The following is a 20,865-nucleotide window of genomic DNA, read 5'->3' on the forward strand; positions in this document are numbered from 1 at the left end:
TGATCGCCTCGCCTAATCCGGTATCCACTATGTTGGACTTGTTTTCTAGTATTGATTAGATCACGTCAGGGCCATCAGATGATGCCAGAGTGGGAACTACCCCGATGGTTCCCTCGGACGATGGGGCCAGAGTCCGGGGCGCAAAAGCTGGTCTGGACGGTGTCTTTCTTTTTCGAGGTCATCTATAAGGCTTGCAACTAGCCCTAGTAGTGGCTCTAGTAGTGATGAGAGACGAGCCCTATTTTTAGAGCCAGAGATGTGGTGCTAGTCGGAGGTTAGGATGAGCTTAAACAGGGACCCTGACTCAGGCTGCAGACCTTCCTTGCATGGGCTGATCGGTGGTTGTGATTTGCTGGTTTTCGTCTACAATGCACATTGACAATGTTCATCGTAGACAGAGATTGGACATGGTCATTTTCGTTTGATATCCTTGGAATAAATCCCAGGAGTCACTACGCCCAACAAGAGGGCAAAATGCCCTACCACCACGACTTGCAAGTATTCTCTTTTCTGGGATTCAATCCTGGATTATAGGAATACTTTATTTTCTACTAGCAACAGGCTTCTGCAACATGGACAGATAAGCAGCTCTACCATCCTAGGAGCTGGCTGCGACCGGCGCAGCAGAGGCATCGGATTGTGTGGGAGGCGGCGCAGTGGTCGTAGAGTCCGCTGCTGGGATCCGAGCTCGCTCAAAGCTCTTCATAGGGTAGTATCCCCAACGCTCAAACATAACCCGGTCCTCGTCCCAGCCGTTGCAGTCGGTGGTCAGCATCTTCTCACCGGTAAAGACAGCATTGGCACCAGCCTGGAAGCAAGCCACCTGCTGCTCCTCAGAAAGCGAGATGCGACCGGCGGCAAGACGGACGATAGTACCGGGCATGATAATACGAGCAGCGGCGATGGTGCGCAGGACCCGGTCGAAGGGGATCATCTTGCGGTCGCCGAGCGGGGTGCCGGGGATGGGGACCAGGGCGTTGACGGGGAACGATTCCGGGTGAGCGGGGAGACTAGAGACGGTGTGCAGCAGACCGACACGGTCGGCATCAGACTCGCCCAGACCCAGGATACCACCCGAGCAGACGTTGATGCCAGCGTCGCGCACGTGGTCCAGGGTGCGCAGGCGCTCGTCGTACGAGCGCGTGGTGATAATGGTCGGGTAGAACTCGCGCGACGTGTCGAGGTTGTGGTTGTAGGCCGTCAGACCGGCGTCTTTCAGTTCTTTGGCCTGGCTGTCGTCGATCATGCCCAGTGTCACACACACTTCCATGTCCATCTCGCGGATTCCTGACACCATCTGCTTGACGTTCTTCAGGCTGGTCTTGCGCCCGCGCATATCCCGCCACGCGGCACCCATGCAGAACCGTGTGCTACCATTGGCCTTGGCCGTTCGGGCCTTCGTCAGCACCTCGTCCACTGGGCTCATCTTGGTCGCCTTGAGGCCCGTGCTGTGCCGGGACGACTGGGCGCAGTACGAGCAGTCCTCGCTGCACCCACCCGTCTTGATGTTCATCAACGTGCACATCTGGATCGCTGCCGGGTCATGGAATCGGCGGTGTACGGCGGCCTGTATGTGGTCAGTTTCAATTCCACGATGTCGTCCCCGATCGTCGACTATGCGTGGGGTATGTCAACGTGACCAGGCATATCTCATGATTGCACTTACCGCCGCATATGTGAGTTCATTCAATGGGGTATTATAGATCTGGTTCACCTCTTCCTTGGTCCAGTTGGTGCGTGGGGTAGCAGCCGTGGTGGCCTCGGTCAGGACGCTGGGGATACGGTTGGCCAGCGACGTAGCGCTGGAGGGACCCTGAACAGTCCCGTAGGAACGGAAGACCGTCCGGGGTAACGACCGGGTCAATGGGAGAGACATGATGGATCGGTAAGGAGGTGAAGGAAGAAGAGAGAGAAACTACAAGATGAGTCGGGAGGGGCAGGGATTCACCGGCGCGACGGTTACGACAATCGTGTGGGGATAGGCAATTGCGGGCTTCATTATTGGACTCCCCCATGACTTAAATTCCTGCAGGCTCTTTCCCCTCAACTATCTAGCTATTTCACTATGTCAGACGCTTTACGTGCGAAAAATTAGATCCCCCGTCCCCGGTGTAGGGATGTTGAATTCCCCGTTGACCCCAACAAGCCCTGCTCTGCCCAGCGTTGATCTGCACCCCCTCTCTCTCTCCCACACTTTCCTTTCTCTTTCTCTGCCCCCCTCCCCTCGGATATCTTTCCCACTCCCTCCATCGATTCTCCGGCCATAACCGAGGGAGCGGGAACTATCTCCGGTTTGCATCCAAACACCCACCTACGGGGTTGTGCGCTCTCCTAAGTCGAATAGCCGCGCTTCTCTTGTGCGTCATTCCGGGGCCCACACGGGTCGACGCACCAATGTCTGGCTTCATATTAGCCAAGTGGCCTGTGCAGATCGACTCAAGAGAAACGCACCAAGAAATGGTTGATCCACGCAGGGGATCCAATGTTTGAAAACCGTCTATTCATGCGCCAAAGAACTCCGATACCATCCCATATCATACATATCATACACTCACTGCCAAATATATCGGCCCAGACGGTGTAGTCCCGCACAGCAGATCATCCCGCTGACTAGACAGCCATACCGCCATCCAAGCAACGTGATCGGCACGGAGGGAAACCAAATCCAGGCCAGCCAGAGGAATAACGGTGCGTGCTGCCTCAACACCCGTAGAGGCAAGGTCAGCACGACTGTGAATTGGAAAATGAAGGTCGAGTCCTCTGTGTCCAGGACCTTGCCCCAGAGAACCTGAAGCCGGGTGAATCCCCATTGCGTGAAAAAGCCAATTGCAACCGACAGCATCGTGATCACAAAGCCCCTCTGCGTATTGCCCTCGGTATTAATCGGGAGATCTTCTTCTGCAAGACGTGCCAATATGGTGGGGTCTGGTTCATGAATCGATCTCGAAGGTGTGGGATGAAGATAGCGTGAGTGATTCAAACTCATCGAGGCATCTTCTGATACGTTCATGTTGTCGCTGGTCCCCTCGGACCACGGACGTTGACGATATCGCTGGTGATTTGCTCGGGAAGGAATGTCGTCAGGCGCATTACTATGATACTGGTTGTTGATCTCTTCAGACCACAAATGTCGACGATGTCGTCGGCGACTTGATGTCGAAGAAATATCACCAGAGGAAATACTATGATGCTCGATTGTGGCCTCTTCGGACCACGAAATTCGACGATATTGTCGGCACGCCATCCAAGCAGAATATTGCGGTGCATGACCCCTAGCGTTCTGGCTTGCCTCTTCGGCCCATGGGAGCTGACGATATTGTGGACGAATCGATCTCGAGGGAATGTCATCGGATTCATCATCCGTTTCTTCGTTACTGGACACTTCGTCGGCCTGCAAAGGCGGAGGGGATTCATGACGGTCGGCCGCAGGAAACGAGTCCTCCATAAAGGGAAGTCTTGATGGTCCTTGGGAGCGACGAGAAATGCCTGAGGCTTGCCACTGGAAAGCAAGAGGCTCCTCGATGGATGCTGTTGGTGTCTCATCGTCCAAGGACAGCAAACGAGGCTGCTGCCTTGGTAGAAGATTGCCCTGACTGGCACTTTTGCCCCTCCGCAGGTGACGACGACGACACGCTTCAAATTTATCCGTCCAAGCTTTGATGGCGTCTTCTCTCTGGTTCTTATGGTGGCCATGGATGAGCAGAAAGCCCAACAGCTCGATGTCTGCGCAGGTTGTTTCTCCATCCTCCGTCGGAGAGAGTACGACTTGTTGAAGCATTCCATGGGCCTTGACCTGTTTGTCTCGGGCAATGAACGTACGGCATTCACGGCCTCCTCGACTCATGGTCCGGCCCATGCAACAGATTCTTTCTTCTTGCGGGGGAGGGACGTGGAGATCGAGGATCTCCCCAAGGGTTCGTGGGCGGGTGAGTGCCATGAGGAATGAAACTAATATGAAAAAAAAGAATGGTATTGATAAAAGAAAAGCAAGATCGTGTTGAATCCCCAAGAATTCGAGGCTAGCCCTCGAAGAGTGTTTTGGGCGTGATCTGAGAAAAAAGTATCTGCAGGGTAGACCCGTCTCCCGGCCCTGCTTTATACCCTGTCTGGAAGAGCCTCTTCCAGTACTTTTCTCCATCTCTTGAGCACGTCAGCCACACCAGGCAGCCACAGCCACCTAGGTCAAGCCCTAACCTGGAACACTCCGCCCCCTTGAAAGAGTCGAAATACCACTCTACCCCTGGTAATGAACAAGGGTTCTTGAGCTGATGGTGGTGAGCCGCCAATGGCGATTGGCGCATGAGGGCGGCTATTCCGTTGAGCACGAGAACTAACGAATTATTGATGATGCCGTGGCATTAAAGGGTTATCTTTGACCCGCTCTCTCTCTGCAGAGCCAGCCTCTGATTGATCGCTCTTTTATCTCATTACATACATTACATAGATCCCAGATTAGAATTGAGATCGCGTGGCCTGCGGGTAGGGCCGAGAGGGACACCACGTTTACTTACCCGCATTTTCTTCTGTATAACGCTCATGTTTGATCGCTGTTTACTCTGTAGCCCGAGAATGCAAATGATGCTTTTAAACAGGTCAGGGGGGATCGATTTACTCCACGCAATCATGTAATAGGCGTGGTGGTCAATGACAGTGTCGGGCAAGTATGCCGAAGTGTAAGTTGCATCACTGCAAAGAAGAGCGGCATACCTGCCATAGGTAGACCGCCATTCTATTAATGTCACTGCCATTTTGTCAATATTTTTTCAAGAAGAATGTCAGGGGCATGGGCTAGACCTATGATATCCTATCGGAATATGGAAACATAAATTGAGGCGTGTAAATCCACGCACTTGCCAGGAACCACAGCCCTCGAGCATTGTCTTCACAACCCTCTCAACCCTCTCAATCACAACATCCATAGAACCCAAATCCCGAGTCTCAAATCCCGAGAAAGGTCATGAGTGAAGTCCTCATCATCGGTACCGGCGTCTTCGGCATAAGCACCACCTACCACCTAGCGCAGCAGTCAACAACCCCATCCAGCATCACAGTGCCAGACCAAGCCCCGCTCCCATCCCCGCATGCCGCATCCATCGACGTGAACAAGATCGTTTGCGCGGACTACTCGAGCCCGCTCTACATGGACCTCGCCCTCGAGGCCATGGATGCATGGCCACAATAGCCCGCTCTTCAAGGATGCCGGTGTCTTATCACCAGACGGGGGTGGGTCATGCTGAACGAAGCAGGCAGCGATCTGGCCAAGCGCGTGCGCGAGAACTTTCGCGCTAGGGCTAGTAATAACAACAATAATAGTGATCGCCTGGGCCCCACACAGGATCTCACTGAAGAAAATGTTCGCTCCTAAATGGGGTGGGTTGTTGAAGGATGCGGATTACGGCGCGTTTGGGTCCTACTACTTTGACCCGTCTGCGGCGGGTGATGCTTTGCGCTTTATAGCTGAGGATACTATGCGGATGGGAGTTCGGTACTGCCTTGGTGAAGTGCGTCGCATTTTGCTGCGGGATGAAGGGGTCGCAGGGGTCAAAACCCCTGTCAGGGGATGTTTATGCGGCCCCCAAGGTTGTGTTCGCTACCGCCGCCTGAACTCGTCAGGTTCTTGCCCGGATGGAGGACGAGCTGGGCATTTTTGAGGGTGAGAGGATTCAGAGTCAGGTCACTGCTGCCGGTGTGTCTGTTGCACACTTGCAGTCATCTTGCTGAGGAACGGGAAGTATACAGCCAACTCCCGGTAGACGTCTATGGCGGCATAGGTATGTCTTTCCACCACCGAAGGAATACTCGAATCCAGCAATGAACAGAAGCTAATGATCATGATCAAAATTCAGGAGAGGTTATATATACCACCCAGTGCATCTGGGATGTGAAAATTCACCAACTCACTTTTGTGTTTCAAGAGTTCGAAACAGGCAGGCACACACAAGTGTTATTTGCAATATAATGTGATTAGGGTTTGCAAGGGCTTCTTTGTGTTTGCGACGTGGAAGACGATGTTGGGCGCTATTGTACTCCGCAAGGCTAGTTTGTAGGCTTGGTCCGCGTCTGTTGGGACTCGATCTTCAATGGCCAGCACCCGCTGATCGCGCAACACTCTCATCCACGGTTGCAGAATATTTACTTTACCGTCGGGAACTCATTTCACTGCTCGAAGTTTCTGTCCACTATTGGGAGATATGTGGTCAATGTGCTGAACAGGGTTAGTAATGGAGCTGTGTGCGATGAGGCGTGGAGATGGAAGAAAGATCGAGGAGGTAGGGGAGGACATCAGAGCTTGATACCCGACAGAGAACTGCGAAATGATCAGTGCGGAATGATGGATATTATTATTACGCTGAGTGGAATTGTATAGAAACGACATGGCAAAGGTCAGCCGAGGCTGAACCCAGCATACTATATTGCAGATTCCAGGTTCCCCGTATAACCAGCTTCTCTCGCCTAAATGGTCCCACCAGTCCCCTATTGGAGTCTTAAATAAATCCATTGGAGTAGACAAGTTGGTGCGGAGAGCCCCCAGTTGGGCCGAGGATGATTAGCGGGGGTGTCGGCAAGCGGCTATACATCTCTTCTTTTTATGCTGCCACCGTGAACTATTGAGCGAGTGTTTTTCACTTTATTCTATTCCTGATTCTTGATTTTTGAAAACAACGCACAGTAACACAAGAATTTTATCCTCCTATCGCCAGATTTCAGAGCGTGACCGGATATATATCGGTCTGTAACCCCCACTTGCCTCGGTTCGATTGTTTTGGCTTAGAGGGGGCTCAGTGGATAGGCACTCGAGGGCTTCAAGAAACATGGACTTGGGTATGAGTGCACAAACACAGTCACTGTGTGTATGGGAAATATCTAACGAACAACAGGCACTGTCGCAGCAGCGCTCGCTGGAGGAGCCACACTCACGGCCTACCTCAACGCCAAATTCCACATCAGTAAAGATGTGTCAAGTTTATTTTGGGTGAAAACGGGAGAGCGGGAATATTCTCGTGCGGGTTCGTTTGTGCAGTCATTCATCCATAGGTTCTCAGAAGCCATCGGCTGACCACTATAGTCGGCCGAGATCGCGGGAATGCGTGGTTTGTACTGCTGGAGACAGCCAAGCAATACCCAGACATGGTCTGTCTGTGGACACGAGAGAGGCCATACACCTACCGCGATGTCCAGGAGCAAGCCTGCCAGTACGCACACTTCTTTCTGGCGCAGGGCGTGAAGAAAGGTGATCTAGTGGCCTTCTACCTCCAAAACCGCGCCGAGTTCATCATCGCATGGATGGCACTCTGGAGCATTGGCTGCGCGCCTGCCGCTATCAACTATAACCTTACTGGTGACGCACTGATTCATTGCCTGAAGATCAGTGGTGCGAAGCTCGTCATGGTGGACGAGGAGCCAAGCTGTCACTCCCGGTTAGAAGAGTACCAGAATGCCATCACCGGCGACTTAGGTATGCAAACCGTCACCCTAGATGACACGCTGAGGGCGCATCTCCGCTCATTCCCAACTACTCTCCCCCCGAAGGAACTGGCGCTGCATATGAAGGGCGACTTCCCTGCCATCCTGCTCTATACCTCGGGAACAACGGGCATGCCCAAGGGCTGTGCGTACACCATGTCCCGGATGTATAGCACCCTCTTCGTCCGCCGTGGGTTGATTGGTGATAAGACTGGACCAGGCGGGGACCGGTGGTACAGCTGTATGCCACTCTATCACGGCACCGCAGCCATCAGCATGATCGCCTGTATGGTGATGGGGGTGAGCATCGCGATAGGCCCGAAATTCAGTGTACGCAACTTCTGGAAAGATGTCCGCGATTCTGAGTCAACCGTCTTCGTGTACGTCGGCGAGACTGCTCGCTACCTACTTGCGCCGCCGCCCTCGCCCCAAGATCGTAACCACAAGGTCCGCTGTATGTATGGGAATGGTCTTCGACCGGATGTCTGGGAGCAGTTCCGGGAGAGATTCGGGGTCCCCGAAGTGGGTGAGTTCTTCAACAGTACCGAGGGAATATTCGGTCTCTTCAATTACAACCGCGGCCCTTTTACTGCCGGCAGCGTCGGTCACCACGGCCTGCTGATGCGCGGCTTACTGCACAACGTCTTTGTCCCCGTCGCTATTGACCCGGAGACTGGAGATGTGCTGCGGGATCCCAAGACAGGGTTTGCTACCCGCGCATCCTATGAGCAAGGAGGCGAGATGCTCGTCAATATCCCGGGTGAAGAGGCCTTCCAAGGATACTGGCGTAACAGCGAAGCCACAAACAAGAAGTTCCTGCGCGATGTCTTCCGCAAGGGAGATCTGTACTACCGGTCTGGTGATGCTCTGCGCCGCCAAAGCGATGGACGCTGGTATTTCCTGGATCGTCTGGGCGATACGTTCCGGTGGAAGAGTGAGAATGTGTAAGTCTCGCGATACCCCGTGTTATTATCAGGAGAGAACACAGAATCAGCTAACGAGGCTTTTCGGGTGTGATAGCGCAACCGCAGAGGTGTCCGAGGTCCTGGGCCAGTTCCCTGGCATTCTCGAAGCGAACGTATACGGCGTGCGCGTCCCGAACCACGAAGGACGAGCGGGATGTGCAGCATTGCAGATCAGCCCAGACGCACTCCAGACCTTCGATTATGCGGCCCTGGCGCGCTTTGCCCGTGCCAGACTCCCTCGCTATGCCGTTCCGGTCTTCCTGCGTGTCGTCGATAATCCCACACATATCCACAACAACAAGCAGAACAAGGTGCCGCTGCGGGATGAGGGCGTTGATCCGGCACTCATTGGGACGAAGGTGGCAGACGGAAAAAGTAACCACTTCCTCTGGTTTGCACCGGGTGGTGAGAGCTATGTGCCCTTTGGAAAGGAGGAGTGGGATCGGTTGTCGGGTGGAAAAGCGCACTTATAGTAGTGCTGATTAGATGGCCTGTGCGCTGGCTATTCACTATTGCCTCATGCTTGAATCATCATCCGATGTTGTATAGATCGGTGCCGTCCTAATTAGGAAAGTGTTCTCTCATTTATATTTCTACGTAACTCCCCAAGCTTCCCCCTCTTGCCTAACTACGGCCTAATCGTCTGATCTCTAGATCAGGGGTCTCTTTTTCGGAGAGCAAACCTGGAAGTATCTCATAATGACCGTTGATCTGACTGACCGGGTAGTATCACCGTTACTTCGACTCGAGTCGGCGTAGATAAATGGTCTATTGGAATATCTTTCAACTCAACTTTCAAGACTGGTGGTCATTACTATGCCAGTCAACACGGAGAAAGCAGACAAAGGACAGACAATAAGAAAAAGTAAAAGAATATTTCGCTGGCATCGCTTTCATCGCTGAGGTCATTCTAGTCGACCAGGTAGCTGCAACCCGCTGTGTCGACATCTATTTTTTCAATAAGCCCTGCAGGTTGATGCTCTTAGGACGCTCGATAGGAAGTCCCAGAGCGCGGTCCCAGATGAGCTGGACGAGTGGGCCAAGGGCACGGCTGACCCCAAAAGTGACTGTGTAGTAAAGGGGCTTCTGGAAGCCATAGTGGTGGAACAGAACACCAGAGGCAGCGTCCACGTTAGGGTGGGGGTTCTTGGTCTAAAGAGGAAACCGTTAGCTCGACACATACCAACACAAAAATCATATAGTTTGCCTTACCTTGCCGTGTTCAGTCAAGACACCCGGAGCAATCTCCGAGTTCTTCTTGACAAGCTGGAACACCGGGTTGGCCAGGACGTCCGGGCGAGTGTCGGCAAAGTCCATCAGCGCCTCAAATCGGGGGTCCGGCTTGCGCAGCACACCGTGCCCGTATCCAGGGACCACGCGCCCAGACTTGAGGGTGTCCCAGAGGTAAGTACGGACATCCTCCTCAGTGAACTTAGTTCCAATCTTTTCTTGCATGGCCAAAATCCAGCGCAGGACTTCCTGAGCGGCCAAGCCGTGGAGAGGACCAGCCAGACCCAACAGGCCGGCACTGTAGCTGAGGAAGGGGTCGCTCAGAGCGCTGCCGACCAGGTGAGTGGCGTGCGCCGAGACATTGCCGCCCTCGTGGTCACCATGCAGAGCCAGGTACAGACGCAGCAGGTCGTGGAAGTCCTGGTTCTGCGAGCCGCCCTTGCCTAGCAGTTCGGCAAAGTTGTATGACCAGTCCTGGGCGCCGTCAAGCTTCTGGCTGCCGACAGCATCAATTTCTTTGGGACGGAAAACAAGCGCAGCAACACGGGGGATCTTTGCAAGCAGCGAGATGCTGTCGTCAAAGGTGGGCTCCCAGTACTCGGCCTTGTTGAGGCCCTTCTCGTAAGCCTGCGCGAACTTGGACTCGGTATTAAGCGCCGCCACGGCCACAGAGAGCTGGGTCATGGGGTGCATTGAGGCAGGGAAAGACTTGATCAGGTCCAGGATGTGTGAGGGCAGGTGGGACTTCTCGGCCAGCTCGCGGGAGAATGAGCGCACCTGCGCGGTGGAGGGCACCTGGCCCGTCAAGAGCAGCCAGAACATGGCCTCGGGCAACATCTCCGTGCCGGATGTGCCCTTGGGCAATTCCTTCTGGCAGTCTTTGATGGTCTTGCCGTGGAAGCGGATTCCCTCGTCGGGATCCAGGACCGAGCCCTCCCACAGCATCGCCTTGAGGCCGCGCATGCCGCCAATCACGTTGCCGATCTTGACTTCGCCGATCGTCTCATCGCCCTGAGCCTTGACCTGCTGCAGAAGTTCTCGCTTGGCGGGAATGACTTCTTTCAGTGTGGACTTCAGATCGGGCTCGGCGGTCGCATAGTGACGAGCCGAGAGGAACGGCCGTGCTGTCTGCTATTCGAGGTTAAATGAAAGGCAATCCCTTCCGACTATCCCAGGTATGGAATTCCGGGTCCATAACTACTTACCTGGGCCAGCCTCGTGGCATGGCGGGTGGTTCTCCAGCTCAGGGCCATTGTTAGTGTTGATGGGTCCGGGGTGGAATTGCGGGGGGGGCGGGAGCGACAATGCGGAGAGAAGCACTGGGTGTTTTCTTTCTACTGAAAACAGGAACAATCCAGGTAGAAGATGAGAGTGAAGAAGAAACCAAACAGAAACAGAACAAAAGAGAACTCCCGCCTGTGATCGACCTCAAGTAGCATCGGCCGGTTGGACGCGGGGCCCAGGGGTCGCTGTCTACCGAGGCCCGGCACGGCTGCATGCGGACGGCGAAATCGGGTCCCCTTGGTCTCTCGGGACTCGCGAGTTCAGTCTTGAACACCGAGAATCATGTCCTGATCTCTAGTATTGTATGAACTAAATGGACCTTGAAATTCAGTGCCCGTTCTCTGTCTATCGCAGAAGTATACATCTTCGCCGAGTATTCGAGATGGGCCTCGGACTCCGCGTTGGGGTGAAGAATCCTTTCGGGCAGATGGAGACCCCAAAAGAGGCTCGACTTGGCATAGTCTTTCGTTTAGTTCATTTAGAGCCCTTGTTCAACTGGCGCAAATCGGAGTCAGCACTCACATGTGTCGGCGATCTCAGTGATGACGTAGAACTGAGTCCTCGGGCATGGATCCAGCCTCAGGCAGAAACAGAAATGTGCTTTCTGCCTGAGGCCAGATAACTTAATGCCTGGGGCGGAGACTTTGGAATGGTCAGCAAACGCTAGCCCAACATGGTTAGTGCCAGCCCATGCTGGCGCGGGGCATCATGATTGGCTGAGTTATCGCCACCCAAACAAAAAAAAAATCGGTGGATAAGCGATGGGCCATGCGAATCCCGATTCTCTTCGCATCTGTGCCACACATTATTCTTATTGGGATTATTTTCTAATCCTCTGGTGCTCGAGTGCCTGTGTGGACTATCTGTTGGCTACTGCACATCCAGCGTTCCCCGAGATCGAGATCGGCATTGGGCGTGCGATCGATTCTTCTGATAAGGAGCCTTTGTCCTGATCTGGGAGTTGTTCCCCTCCCTTTTGCACGAGGGCTCCTGAGTCTGGTCTACTAAAGCCAGTCGTTTCGAGTATCAAGTATAGGACCATGCCACACACTGTGTCTCCGTCCGACTCGCCCGCCATGCCGACTGTTGTCGCCAAAACCCCTTCCGCGGTTCCCCCCACCTCTGAAGAGATTTCCTCCCTCCTACAGACCATCTTCTCCGCCGACACCTCGCAGCAGTCGCTCGATGCCTCCTATGCCTTGACCAACCTGCTGATCCAGAGCGTCGGCTGCGCTGGCCTCCTGGCCCACAATGTCCTCACCCAAGCCAAGAAGGCTGCCGCCGATAAGAAGGACGGCGCCAAGCGGGAGAGTGCTATGTTGATCATCGGTGCCCTGTTTGAGCGTTTCCCCCGCGAGTGGCCTTTGAGTGAGGTCAACTTCCTACTCCACGAAGGCGGTGTTCTCGATGTCGCACTGGAGGCCCTGGCTGATAAGGGTGCCGTTGTGCGCGATGCTGCCCAATACGCTCTGGACGCCCTGTTTGCGAATCTCAGTCCCGAGGCCATGGCCAATTCTTTGTTACCCGCCCTCGAGAAATATCTCAGCAAGGGTACTGGCAAGTGGCAAGGCTTCGTCGGCGCCTACTCGTTGCTCGAGAAGATGGCTGTCAAGGCGCAGGTGGGTACCGGCAGCAAAGAAGAGGAGCGCCAGAAAGATCTGCTCCGCGAGGCCATGGGCAAGACGCTGAAGGAGTTGATCCCCGTCGTTGAGTCTGGCATGCATGACCTGAAGAGCGAGGTCGCCAAACGAGCCACCAAGACCATGAACGCCCTTACTACCCTTCTCTCCAACGACGACGTCGCGCCGCGCATCCCCCTCCTCATCAAGACCATGGAGCAGCCTTCCGCCCAGACCCTCCAGAAGGCCATTCATGCCCTGTCTCAGACTACTTTCGTCGCCATCGTGACGTCTCCTGTGTTGGCCCTGTTGACCCCGCTGCTGGAACGGTCTCTCAACACTCCCACTACCCCGCAGGAAACTCTTCGCCAGACCGTGGTTGTGGTGGAGAACCTGACCAAGCTGGTCCACGATCCAGCCGAGGCGCGCACCTTCCTTCCCAAGCTTCAGCCTGGTGTGAAGAGCGTCAAGGATCGTGCCTCGCTGCCCGAGGTGCGTGAACTGGCGACGCGAGCCCTGAGCGTTATCGAGAAGGCTATGCAAGATGGCGATGTTGCTGTCGGTGCCATCTCCAAGACCACTTCGGAGGACGTCCTGGCAGTCCTGAACGCAAAGATCCAGGAGCAGGGTGGTCTGACTGGTTTTGGCGATGCCAAGTTCCAAGACTTGAGCAAAACCTACATTGCCAGCATGGTTCGCGAAGACGTCAACTGCCGTATGCACGACCGCATCCCCTCCTGCATCGGCTCCTACCTTCGCGGTTTGCTTTCGGATGAACAGCGGGACGCCGTTTCTACGGCTGTTCAGACCCACTTCATCGAAGAAGACCACAAGAAGTTCGGCAAGCCCGTCCAGGAAGATCCGAATGAGGTTGAGATTGTCAACGCGGACTTTTCCCTTGCCTACGGAGGTATGCTTCTGCTGTCACACACCAATCTCCGCCTCCTGAAGGGCCACCGATATGGCCTCTGTGGTCGGAACGGTGCCGGCAAATCGACATTGATGCGCAGTATTGCCAACGACAAGCTGGAGGGATTCCCGCCGCCAGACGCTGTGCGCACTTGCTTCGTGGAACACAACCAGGGTGAAGATGCCAATTTGAGCATCGCTGAGTATGTTTCCAAGGACCCTGAGATTGCCGCCCAAGGTAGCGACCACATCCGCGAGGTCCTGCTGGAGTTCGGCTTCACGGATGGACCTGAAGGCCGCCAGGCTCAACCGGTTGGCTCTCTGTCTGGTGGATGGAAGATGAAGCTGGCGCTGGCCCGTGCTATGCTCATGAAGGCGGACGTGCTGTTGCTGGACGAACCGACCAACCACCTTGACGTTGCCAACGTCAAATGGCTCCAGGAATACCTGAAGAAGCACACCGATATCACCAGTCTGATTGTCAGTCACGATTCTGGATTCTTGGACGAGGTCTGCACCGATATCTACCACTACGAGGGCAAGAAGCTTGTCTGCTACCCGGGCAACCTGGCTGCGTAAGTAGCACCGTATCCATACTACAAGGCGTATGCTAATCATATCACAGTTTTGTCAAGGTCAAGCCCGAGGGTAAAAGCTACTACACCCTGTCTGCATCTACCGTGCAGTTCAAGTTTCCTCCTCCGGGTATCCTGTCTGGCATTAAGTCCCAGACTCGCTCCATCCTTCGGATGAGCAACGTCTCGTTCACCTACCCGGGTGCTCCCCGACCCTCCCTGCATGATGCCTCCCTGTCTCTTTCGCTTTCATCCCGTGTCGCCATTATCGGTGGAAACGGAGCTGGCAAGTCGACTTTCATCAAAATTTTGACAGGCGAGACGATCCCACAAGGTGGCAAGGTTGAGAAGCACCCCAACCTCCGTATTGGATACATCAAGCAGCACGCCTTGGAGCATGTTGAGCTGCACTTGGAAAAGACACCAAGTCAATATCTGCAGTGGCGATACGCCAACGGCGATGACCGGGAGGTTTTCATGAAGCAGACCCGTATCCTGAGCGACGCCGACAAGGCCCAGCTGGAGACTCCTATTGATCTGGGAGATGGCCGTGGAGCTCGTCGCATCGAAACTCTGATCGGTCGCCAGAAGTGGAAGAAGACCTTCCAGTACGAAGTGTAAGTAAACACTGCTTCTTTTAAAGCATCTTCACATCGCTGACCATCACAGGAAATGGGTTGGTTTGCTTCCCAAACACAACACCATGATCTCGCGCGAGACTTTGTTGGAACGGGGCTTCTTCAAGATGGTCCAGGAGTTTGATGACCACGAGGCCTCGCGGGAAGGTCTGGGTTTCCGCGTCCTCGACCCGAAGACCATCTCCAAGCACTTCGAGGACATCGGTTTGGACCCTGAGATCGCCAACCACAACGAGATCTCGGGTCTGTCCGGTGGCCAGAAGGTCAAGGTTGTGCTGGCTGGTGCCATGTGGAACAACCCACATCTGCTAGTGCTGGATGAGCCGACTAATTTCTTGGACCGCGACTCGCTTGGTGGTTTGGCTGTGGCTATTCGCGACTTCAAAGGTGGTGTGGTGATGATTTCTCACAACGAGGAGTTTGTGGGTGCGCTCTGCCCAGAGCAGCTGCACATCGCCGACGGTCGTGTTGTCAGCCGCACTAACAACGCGGTCAGCTTGGACCGTTTTGAGGACAGTGCCACCAACACGCCGTCTGGAGCTGGTACCCCTGCCATCGCTTCGGCTAGTACTAGTGCCGCCCCGTCTGCTGTTAACTCGGGCGAGGAAGACGGTGGCGAATTGAAGTTCCGCGCCAAGAAGAAGAAGAAGATGACTCGGGCTCAACAGAAGGAGCGGGAGGTCCGCCGCCGCCTCCGCCACATTGAATGGGTATGTTTTTCCTCCGATGCAGCCTGAAGACTATCGCTAATCCCTTCTCAAGTTGAACTCCCCCAAGGGCACCCCGAAGCCCGCCGACACGGATGACGAAGCGTAATCGTGCTATACACGGTGTGATGATTCGTAATGCTTTGTACATGGCTGGTCCTGGTTGTTCCTCGTATTGAGGACACCATGGGCTTTCATTGTTGTTGATTTGCATGGGATTCGATAGACGGCGTTGGGTGTTTTGATTGTTGGTAGATATATCATATGTTTTGGATAGTATATGCGATCGGTGATGAACACCCGGTTGTATCTGCCATGGCAAATGAAAAGTGCTGTTTATATCAAACTGTTACGCGTCTTGAATGATTTTATTTGATGAGAGTTTTATAGATCCTTCGCCAATCAGGGTGGGTCAGGTGATTGTGTCCCCTGTTGAAGCTTTTGGCCATGACGTGCATGCGTCAGGTCATCAATTCCAATTCGCAACCTTTCGTCGACCCAATCTATCTCATTCGCCCATTGAAATCCTCGAAATCCAACAATGGGCGCCTTCCATCGCCCTCCCCGATGAATCGATGGCTTCCCCAGCTTCCCTGGCCGGCCCGTCGCGTCTGAACGCCGAACCGCCTATTCACAAGAAACCCCGAAACTCCAAAGCCCGTCGCAACGGTTATAGCTCGCTAGGAATTACAGAAGAATATGACACGCAAGGGTCAGTCGGTAGCAGCCACCGTGGCCAGCGCGCACAATTATCGAGTGATGACAGCGACGCGACGCCGTCCAGCGGAGACGAGTCTCTGGCCGAGAGCGAGGCGCATATGAAACTATTGCCGCTAAAAATGGATTCGAAATCACGCAGTGCTCAATACTCAGCCCATCAATCTACCCCTCGACATGACCCAAGCCCTGCCCCAAGTAACGGCTCGGCGGAACCGCGCGATGTGGGCAAGCGCATCGAGCAAGTCTTGCAAACGGAAGACGCTTTAGACATGGAAGAGGGCAACCCCCTCACTGCCGCATTCGATCTTAGTGATGATGACAGCGATGACTATGGCCTTCCATCAAGCAAGACCCATCAAGGAACGCGGAGGCACAGCGATGGGTTTACTTGTGGCTCGGGCTGGAGGCCGCCATTCCGCATGCAAAAATGGTGGCATGCTTTTCCTTTTGCCGTCATTGGACTGCTTGTTATGTGGCTCGCGGCCAAAGGCATAGGCTGGACCTTTGCTAAGACGACTGAAGTCGAATATGTATGGATTCCCCCCTCGACCTCACTTTCACAGTGCTTTTGTGGATGATTCCCTGTGTGATGGGTTATGCGCTGTTTTGAATGGAGTGCTAACCGATGCAGCGTTCTATGCCATGGTACCCTACTCCCCGCGGAGGGACGAGTGTTAAGTGGAATGAAAGCTATAGCAAAGCACAGGATCTTGTAAAGAGGATGTCTCTGACCGAGAAAGTCAACGTCACTACTGGCATTGGCTGGGAGATGGGCCCTTGTGTTGGGAATACTGGTAGGGATTTGATGATGACCTTCTATAGCTAATGTATTCCATACTAATGGCTTTGGAAATCCTTAGGTCCTGCCGAGCTGGTCGGGTTTCCTTCTCTTTGTCTGCAGGATGGACCGCTTGGGCTTCGATTTGCAGACAACATTACCGCGTTCCCCGCAGGTATTACCACCGGGGCTACATGGAATCGCGAGCTTATGCAAGCCCGAGGCGCTGCATTGGGACAGGAGGCACGACGGAAGGGCGTGAACGTCCTCGTCGGCCCATCAATGGGACCCCTTGGATTGATGCCCGCCGGTGGTCGTAACTGGGAAGCTTTTGGGTCGGACCCTGTCCTGCAAGGCATTGCCGCAGCGGAGACGATTCGCGGTATCCAGCGTCACGGTGTGATGGCGACTGCCAAGCACTATGTATTAAACGAGCAGGAGCACTTTCGCACACCGCAGGGGGAGTCCACGGCACTATCTTCGAACATTAACGACCGGGTGTTGCACGAGGTGTTCATTTGGCCATTCGCCGAGAGTGTGCGTGCCGATGTAGCAAGCATCATGTGTTCCTATCAGATGGTCAATAACAGCTACGCTTGTGAGAACAGCAAGCTATTAAACGGCATCCTCAAAGACGAGTTGGGCTTCCAGGGGTTCGTGCAGTCGGACTGGCTCGCCCAGCACTCTGGTGTCCACAGTGCATTGGGTGGACTGGACATGAGCATGCCAGGTGATGGCTTACGCTGGGCTGATGGAGACTCACTTTGGGGAAGTAGATTGACCCGCGCAGCACTGAACACATCCGTGCCTATGGAGCGACTGAATGATATGGTTACTCGTATCGTCGCTGCCTGGTACCATTTTCGCCAGGACTCGTGGGATCCACCCCCACCGGAGGGACATGGCGGCCCCAGTTTCTCTTCATGGACGAAGGAAAGGATAGGGCGTCTACATCCAGGGAGCCCAGATAATAAGGATGTTGGTGAGGTCAACAAGTTTGTCAATGCCGCAAAGAATGGCACGGAATCGCATTCTACAATCGCCCGCAAGGTCGCTGCTGAAGGCATTGTTCTTCTGAAGAATGTGAACAACACTCTTCCACTCTCTCGCGAGGTCTCGAGCGCCAATGGAAAATACAGGATTGGGGTTTACGGCGATGATGCTGGTCCTGGCCGAGGGCCAAATGCGTGTCCCGATCGAGGCTGCAACCAGGGTACTCTAGCTTCAGGCTGGGGCAGTGGTGCCGTCGAATTTCCCTATCTGATCAGTCCATGGGAGGCTCTTCAGTCTGCCTGGTCTGCAGATACGATTGACCTCCAAGGATATTTGACAAGTGATGTTACGCTGCAAGACCTTCAAGACCGGGATCTGTGCCTAGTATTTGCCAATTCAGATGGCGGCGAGGGTTATATTCAGAGTGAAGGAATCGCTGGAGACCGCAATGATCTTTTCTTGCAACATAACGGGGCCCAGTTGGTCGAGACCGTGGCTCAAAACTGCGGCGGGGGCCATGGCTCGACCGTCGTTATATTGCATTCCATCGGCCCTGTCATACTGGACCCCTGGATTGACTTACCCGGCGTCCAGGCAGTTGTTTACGCTAATTTGCCTGGTCAAGAGAGCGGGAACGGTTTAGTGGATGTGCTATTTGGTGACGTCGATGCCAGCGGACGGCTACCATACACCATCGGTCGGACGAGCGAGGACTACGGTCCAGGCGCACAGGTGGTGTATGAGAGCCATGATTCCACCCCGCAGGTCGATCTCAACCAAGGCCTGTACATTGACTACCGATATTTCGACCGCCACAACATCACCCCACGGTTCGAATTTGGGTTTGGCCTGTCATACACCTCCTTCAACCTGTCCGCCCTTCGCATTGAATCTCTGCAGAAGAAATCACGGCTGCCTTCCCCGCGCCCCAAGAACAAAGTCGAACCGCCCTCGTACGACAACCAGCGCAGCAACCCCTTGAGTACCTTGGTGCCGGCCGGATTCCGCATGTTCCGCAAATACATCTACCCTTACCTCGAGTCCTTATCCGGCACTGAACCCGGTCCATATCCGTACCCAGAGGGATACAGTGATGTTCAGCAGCCCTCCGCTGCCGGTGGTGGAATCGGCGGAAATCCTTCACTTTTCGAGCCCATGGTGAGCCTTTCTGTAGATGTCACCAACACAGGTTCCCGAACCGGACAAGAGGTGGTGCAAATCTACGTTTCGTTCCCGAAAGACATCGCAGAGCACCGTGGTCTGGGCTGGTCCCGCGAAACCATCGATTTTCCTGAGCGTGCGCTTCGGAATTTCTCCAAGGTATCTTTGCAACCTGGTGAGACTGCGATGGTCAATATGACTCTGTCGCGTAAGGACCTCAGCTACTGGAGCGTTCGCGCCCAGAACTGGCTGCTTCCCACCGAGGGCAAGTTTCGCATTTGGGCGGGCAGAAGCTCAAGGGACCTACCGCTTGTCGCGGAGTTTTAAATCAAGCCTCTAATGTAATTGCTATTTGCCGTGGCATGTACCTATTTTTCCATTCCCTTTTAGGAGATACTAGCATAGGCAAAAGTCGCCCTGTCCCGATTCTGTACAATAGCCCATGAATGGTTCTACCGAAGCAATGTAACTGACTTTGTACGAGTACGATTCGTACAATTTGTACTGTCCTTCGGTGGCAAAACGTGTGTGGCGGTGCCCATGAAGCAACGGCACACCAAGAAGAGTGTATATGATGCCGCGAAGAGGAACTCGGGACGTTACCCGATATCTATCCCGTGTTTTTGTATAAAATGATGTCGATTGCACCATCTTCCATCTGAGACTGAGACAAGAAGCGGATGATCCAAGAAGAGCCGGCCACTGAGACCCTCATCGCCAAAGACTGTTCTTAAGACATGCCGCTGACCTTCGCTTCGCTCAGGCAGCTTTGAAAGGTATTGTAGAGAATAAAAATTAGATCCAAAAGGCTTATTGACTGAATCATATCCTGTTTAAGAAGTTTTATTCTTTATTGAATATATAGATAGCTATTATACTACCATTACTATTATTTTATTAATACTTCTTTCTCCTAAATTTATTAACTAACTTTCTTTATTTTCTATGTCTTTTTTCTAATCCTTTTTCTACCATTATTTTAATTTATTTTTCTTTCTTTTTAAACAATTATTTACGACTGTAGAGCGTTAGAGGGTCGGGGGTCACGAATCCTAACCACTTTTCAACGACCCACTTCACATCTTATATTATTAAATAGCATCCAAGACCTTTTTTTCGCCGCCCCATCTCGCACCTTTGAACGCCGCGGGAAGCTACTTCTGGATCGGCGGCAAGGCGCAGACATACTGCCCGGAGGTGGTGAAGGGCTGCCGCCAGACAAACGACACTTTGATCTCCGGCCAGAACAGCCTGGTACATTCACAAAAAAACAAAACCAAGCCCCAAAAGGCCATTGTTGAGGGAATACTTCTGACATATCATACAGGACGTCGAGGTCCCTGGAGGCCAGCGCATCTACGTCGACCCAAAGGGTGCCCTGCGCTTCACCACGCCGCACTCGGCCTACGAGCCGGCCGGCTCCTCGGATGGTATTTTCAAGTATACCACCGGCAAGCAGTTCGGTCACTGGACCTACACAGGCCAGGGTGCCTCGGGCTTCAAGGCTTGCCTTGTTGCGGCTAAGAACACCACTCAGTCCGCTTGGGAATATGTTTGAGACAAGATGTGTTTTGGTATATATAGTCGCTTGGGACTGGATGTAAAGCGGTTACCTGACAAATGAAAAGGATGAAAGCAAAAACGAGTAGAAGGGCCATGATGCTTCTCGGTTCGTAACTTGATGAAGAGGAAATGGACTTTGACCAGGGAATGCTTCTCATTAAATAGAAATTTCTCTATGGAACTATTACCCAGTCCCAAATCCTTCCCCCTTATGAATCCTAGTAGTGGACCATGGTTACAAGGAGGATTGAAGTTTCGA

At 53.6% G+C, this 20,865-nt stretch overlaps 8 protein-coding genes across 8 annotated transcripts; 5 read left to right on the forward strand and 3 right to left on the reverse strand.

Annotated features, from left to right (window-relative positions):
- Nucleotides 1-598: 598 nt before the first annotated feature.
- NUU61_007320 (biotin synthase) lies at nucleotides 599-1,876 on the reverse strand (the record flags this gene model as incomplete). Its single annotated transcript, XM_056657845.1, has 2 exons — nucleotides 599-1,567; nucleotides 1,667-1,876. 2 exons carry the CDS (start codon nucleotides 1,874-1,876, stop codon nucleotides 599-601), a joined length of 1,179 nt encoding a protein of 392 aa, XP_056510645.1.
- Nucleotides 1,877-2,551: 675 nt separating this feature from the next.
- On the reverse strand, nucleotides 2,552-3,844 carry NUU61_007321 (uncharacterized protein; the record flags this gene model as incomplete). Its single annotated transcript, XM_056657846.1, has 1 exon — nucleotides 2,552-3,844. The coding sequence occupies one exon, from the start codon at nucleotides 3,842-3,844 to the stop codon at nucleotides 2,552-2,554; it is 1,293 nt and encodes a 430-aa protein (XP_056510646.1).
- Nucleotides 3,845-4,957: 1,113 nt separating this feature from the next.
- NUU61_007322 (FAD-dependent oxidoreductase) lies at nucleotides 4,958-5,182 on the forward strand (the record flags this gene model as incomplete). Its single annotated transcript, XM_056657847.1, has 1 exon — nucleotides 4,958-5,182. The coding sequence occupies one exon, from the start codon at nucleotides 4,958-4,960 to the stop codon at nucleotides 5,180-5,182; it is 225 nt and encodes a 74-aa protein (XP_056510647.1).
- Nucleotides 5,183-5,351: 169 nt separating this feature from the next.
- On the forward strand, nucleotides 5,352-5,721 carry NUU61_007323 (FAD/NAD(P)-binding domain-containing protein; the record flags this gene model as incomplete). The annotated part of the gene is made up of 2 exons (XM_056657848.1): nucleotides 5,352-5,552; nucleotides 5,614-5,721. 2 exons carry the CDS (start codon nucleotides 5,352-5,354, stop codon nucleotides 5,719-5,721), a joined length of 309 nt encoding a protein of 102 aa, XP_056510648.1.
- A 1,091-nt stretch (nucleotides 5,722-6,812) lies between these two features.
- On the forward strand, nucleotides 6,813-8,902 carry NUU61_007324 (putative very-long-chain acyl-CoA synthetase family protein (CefD1); the record flags this gene model as incomplete). The annotated part of the gene is made up of 4 exons (XM_056657849.1): nucleotides 6,813-6,822; nucleotides 6,879-7,007; nucleotides 7,067-8,408; nucleotides 8,485-8,902. The coding sequence occupies 4 exons, from the start codon at nucleotides 6,813-6,815 to the stop codon at nucleotides 8,900-8,902; spliced, it is 1,899 nt and encodes a 632-aa protein (XP_056510649.1).
- A 475-nt stretch (nucleotides 8,903-9,377) lies between these two features.
- Nucleotides 9,378-10,912, reverse strand: mcsA (putative citrate synthase Cit1; the record flags this gene model as incomplete). The annotated part of the gene is made up of 3 exons (XM_056657850.1): nucleotides 9,378-9,581; nucleotides 9,642-10,787; nucleotides 10,865-10,912. The coding sequence occupies 3 exons, from the start codon at nucleotides 10,910-10,912 to the stop codon at nucleotides 9,378-9,380; spliced, it is 1,398 nt and encodes a 465-aa protein (XP_056510650.1).
- Nucleotides 10,913-11,983: 1,071 nt separating this feature from the next.
- NUU61_007326 (putative mRNA-nucleus export ATPase (Elf1)) lies at nucleotides 11,984-15,500 on the forward strand (the record flags this gene model as incomplete). Its single annotated transcript, XM_056657851.1, has 4 exons — nucleotides 11,984-14,046; nucleotides 14,097-14,663; nucleotides 14,716-15,394; nucleotides 15,447-15,500. 4 exons carry the CDS (start codon nucleotides 11,984-11,986, stop codon nucleotides 15,498-15,500), a joined length of 3,363 nt encoding a protein of 1,120 aa, XP_056510651.1.
- A 253-nt stretch (nucleotides 15,501-15,753) lies between these two features.
- Nucleotides 15,754-20,601, forward strand: NUU61_007327 (beta-glucosidase; the record flags this gene model as incomplete). The annotated part of the gene is made up of 5 exons (XM_056657852.1): nucleotides 15,754-16,641; nucleotides 16,743-16,905; nucleotides 16,972-19,363; nucleotides 20,198-20,297; nucleotides 20,371-20,601. The coding sequence occupies 5 exons, from the start codon at nucleotides 15,754-15,756 to the stop codon at nucleotides 20,599-20,601; spliced, it is 3,774 nt and encodes a 1,257-aa protein (XP_056510652.1).
- Between the last annotated feature and the right edge of the window lie 264 nt (nucleotides 20,602-20,865).

Source organism: Penicillium alfredii, assembly GCF_028826965.1.
Source record: "Penicillium alfredii strain IBT 34128 chromosome Unknown utg000009l_segment0_segment0, whole genome shotgun sequence".
Lineage (NCBI taxonomy): Eukaryota > Fungi > Ascomycota > Eurotiomycetes > Eurotiales > Aspergillaceae > Penicillium > Penicillium alfredii.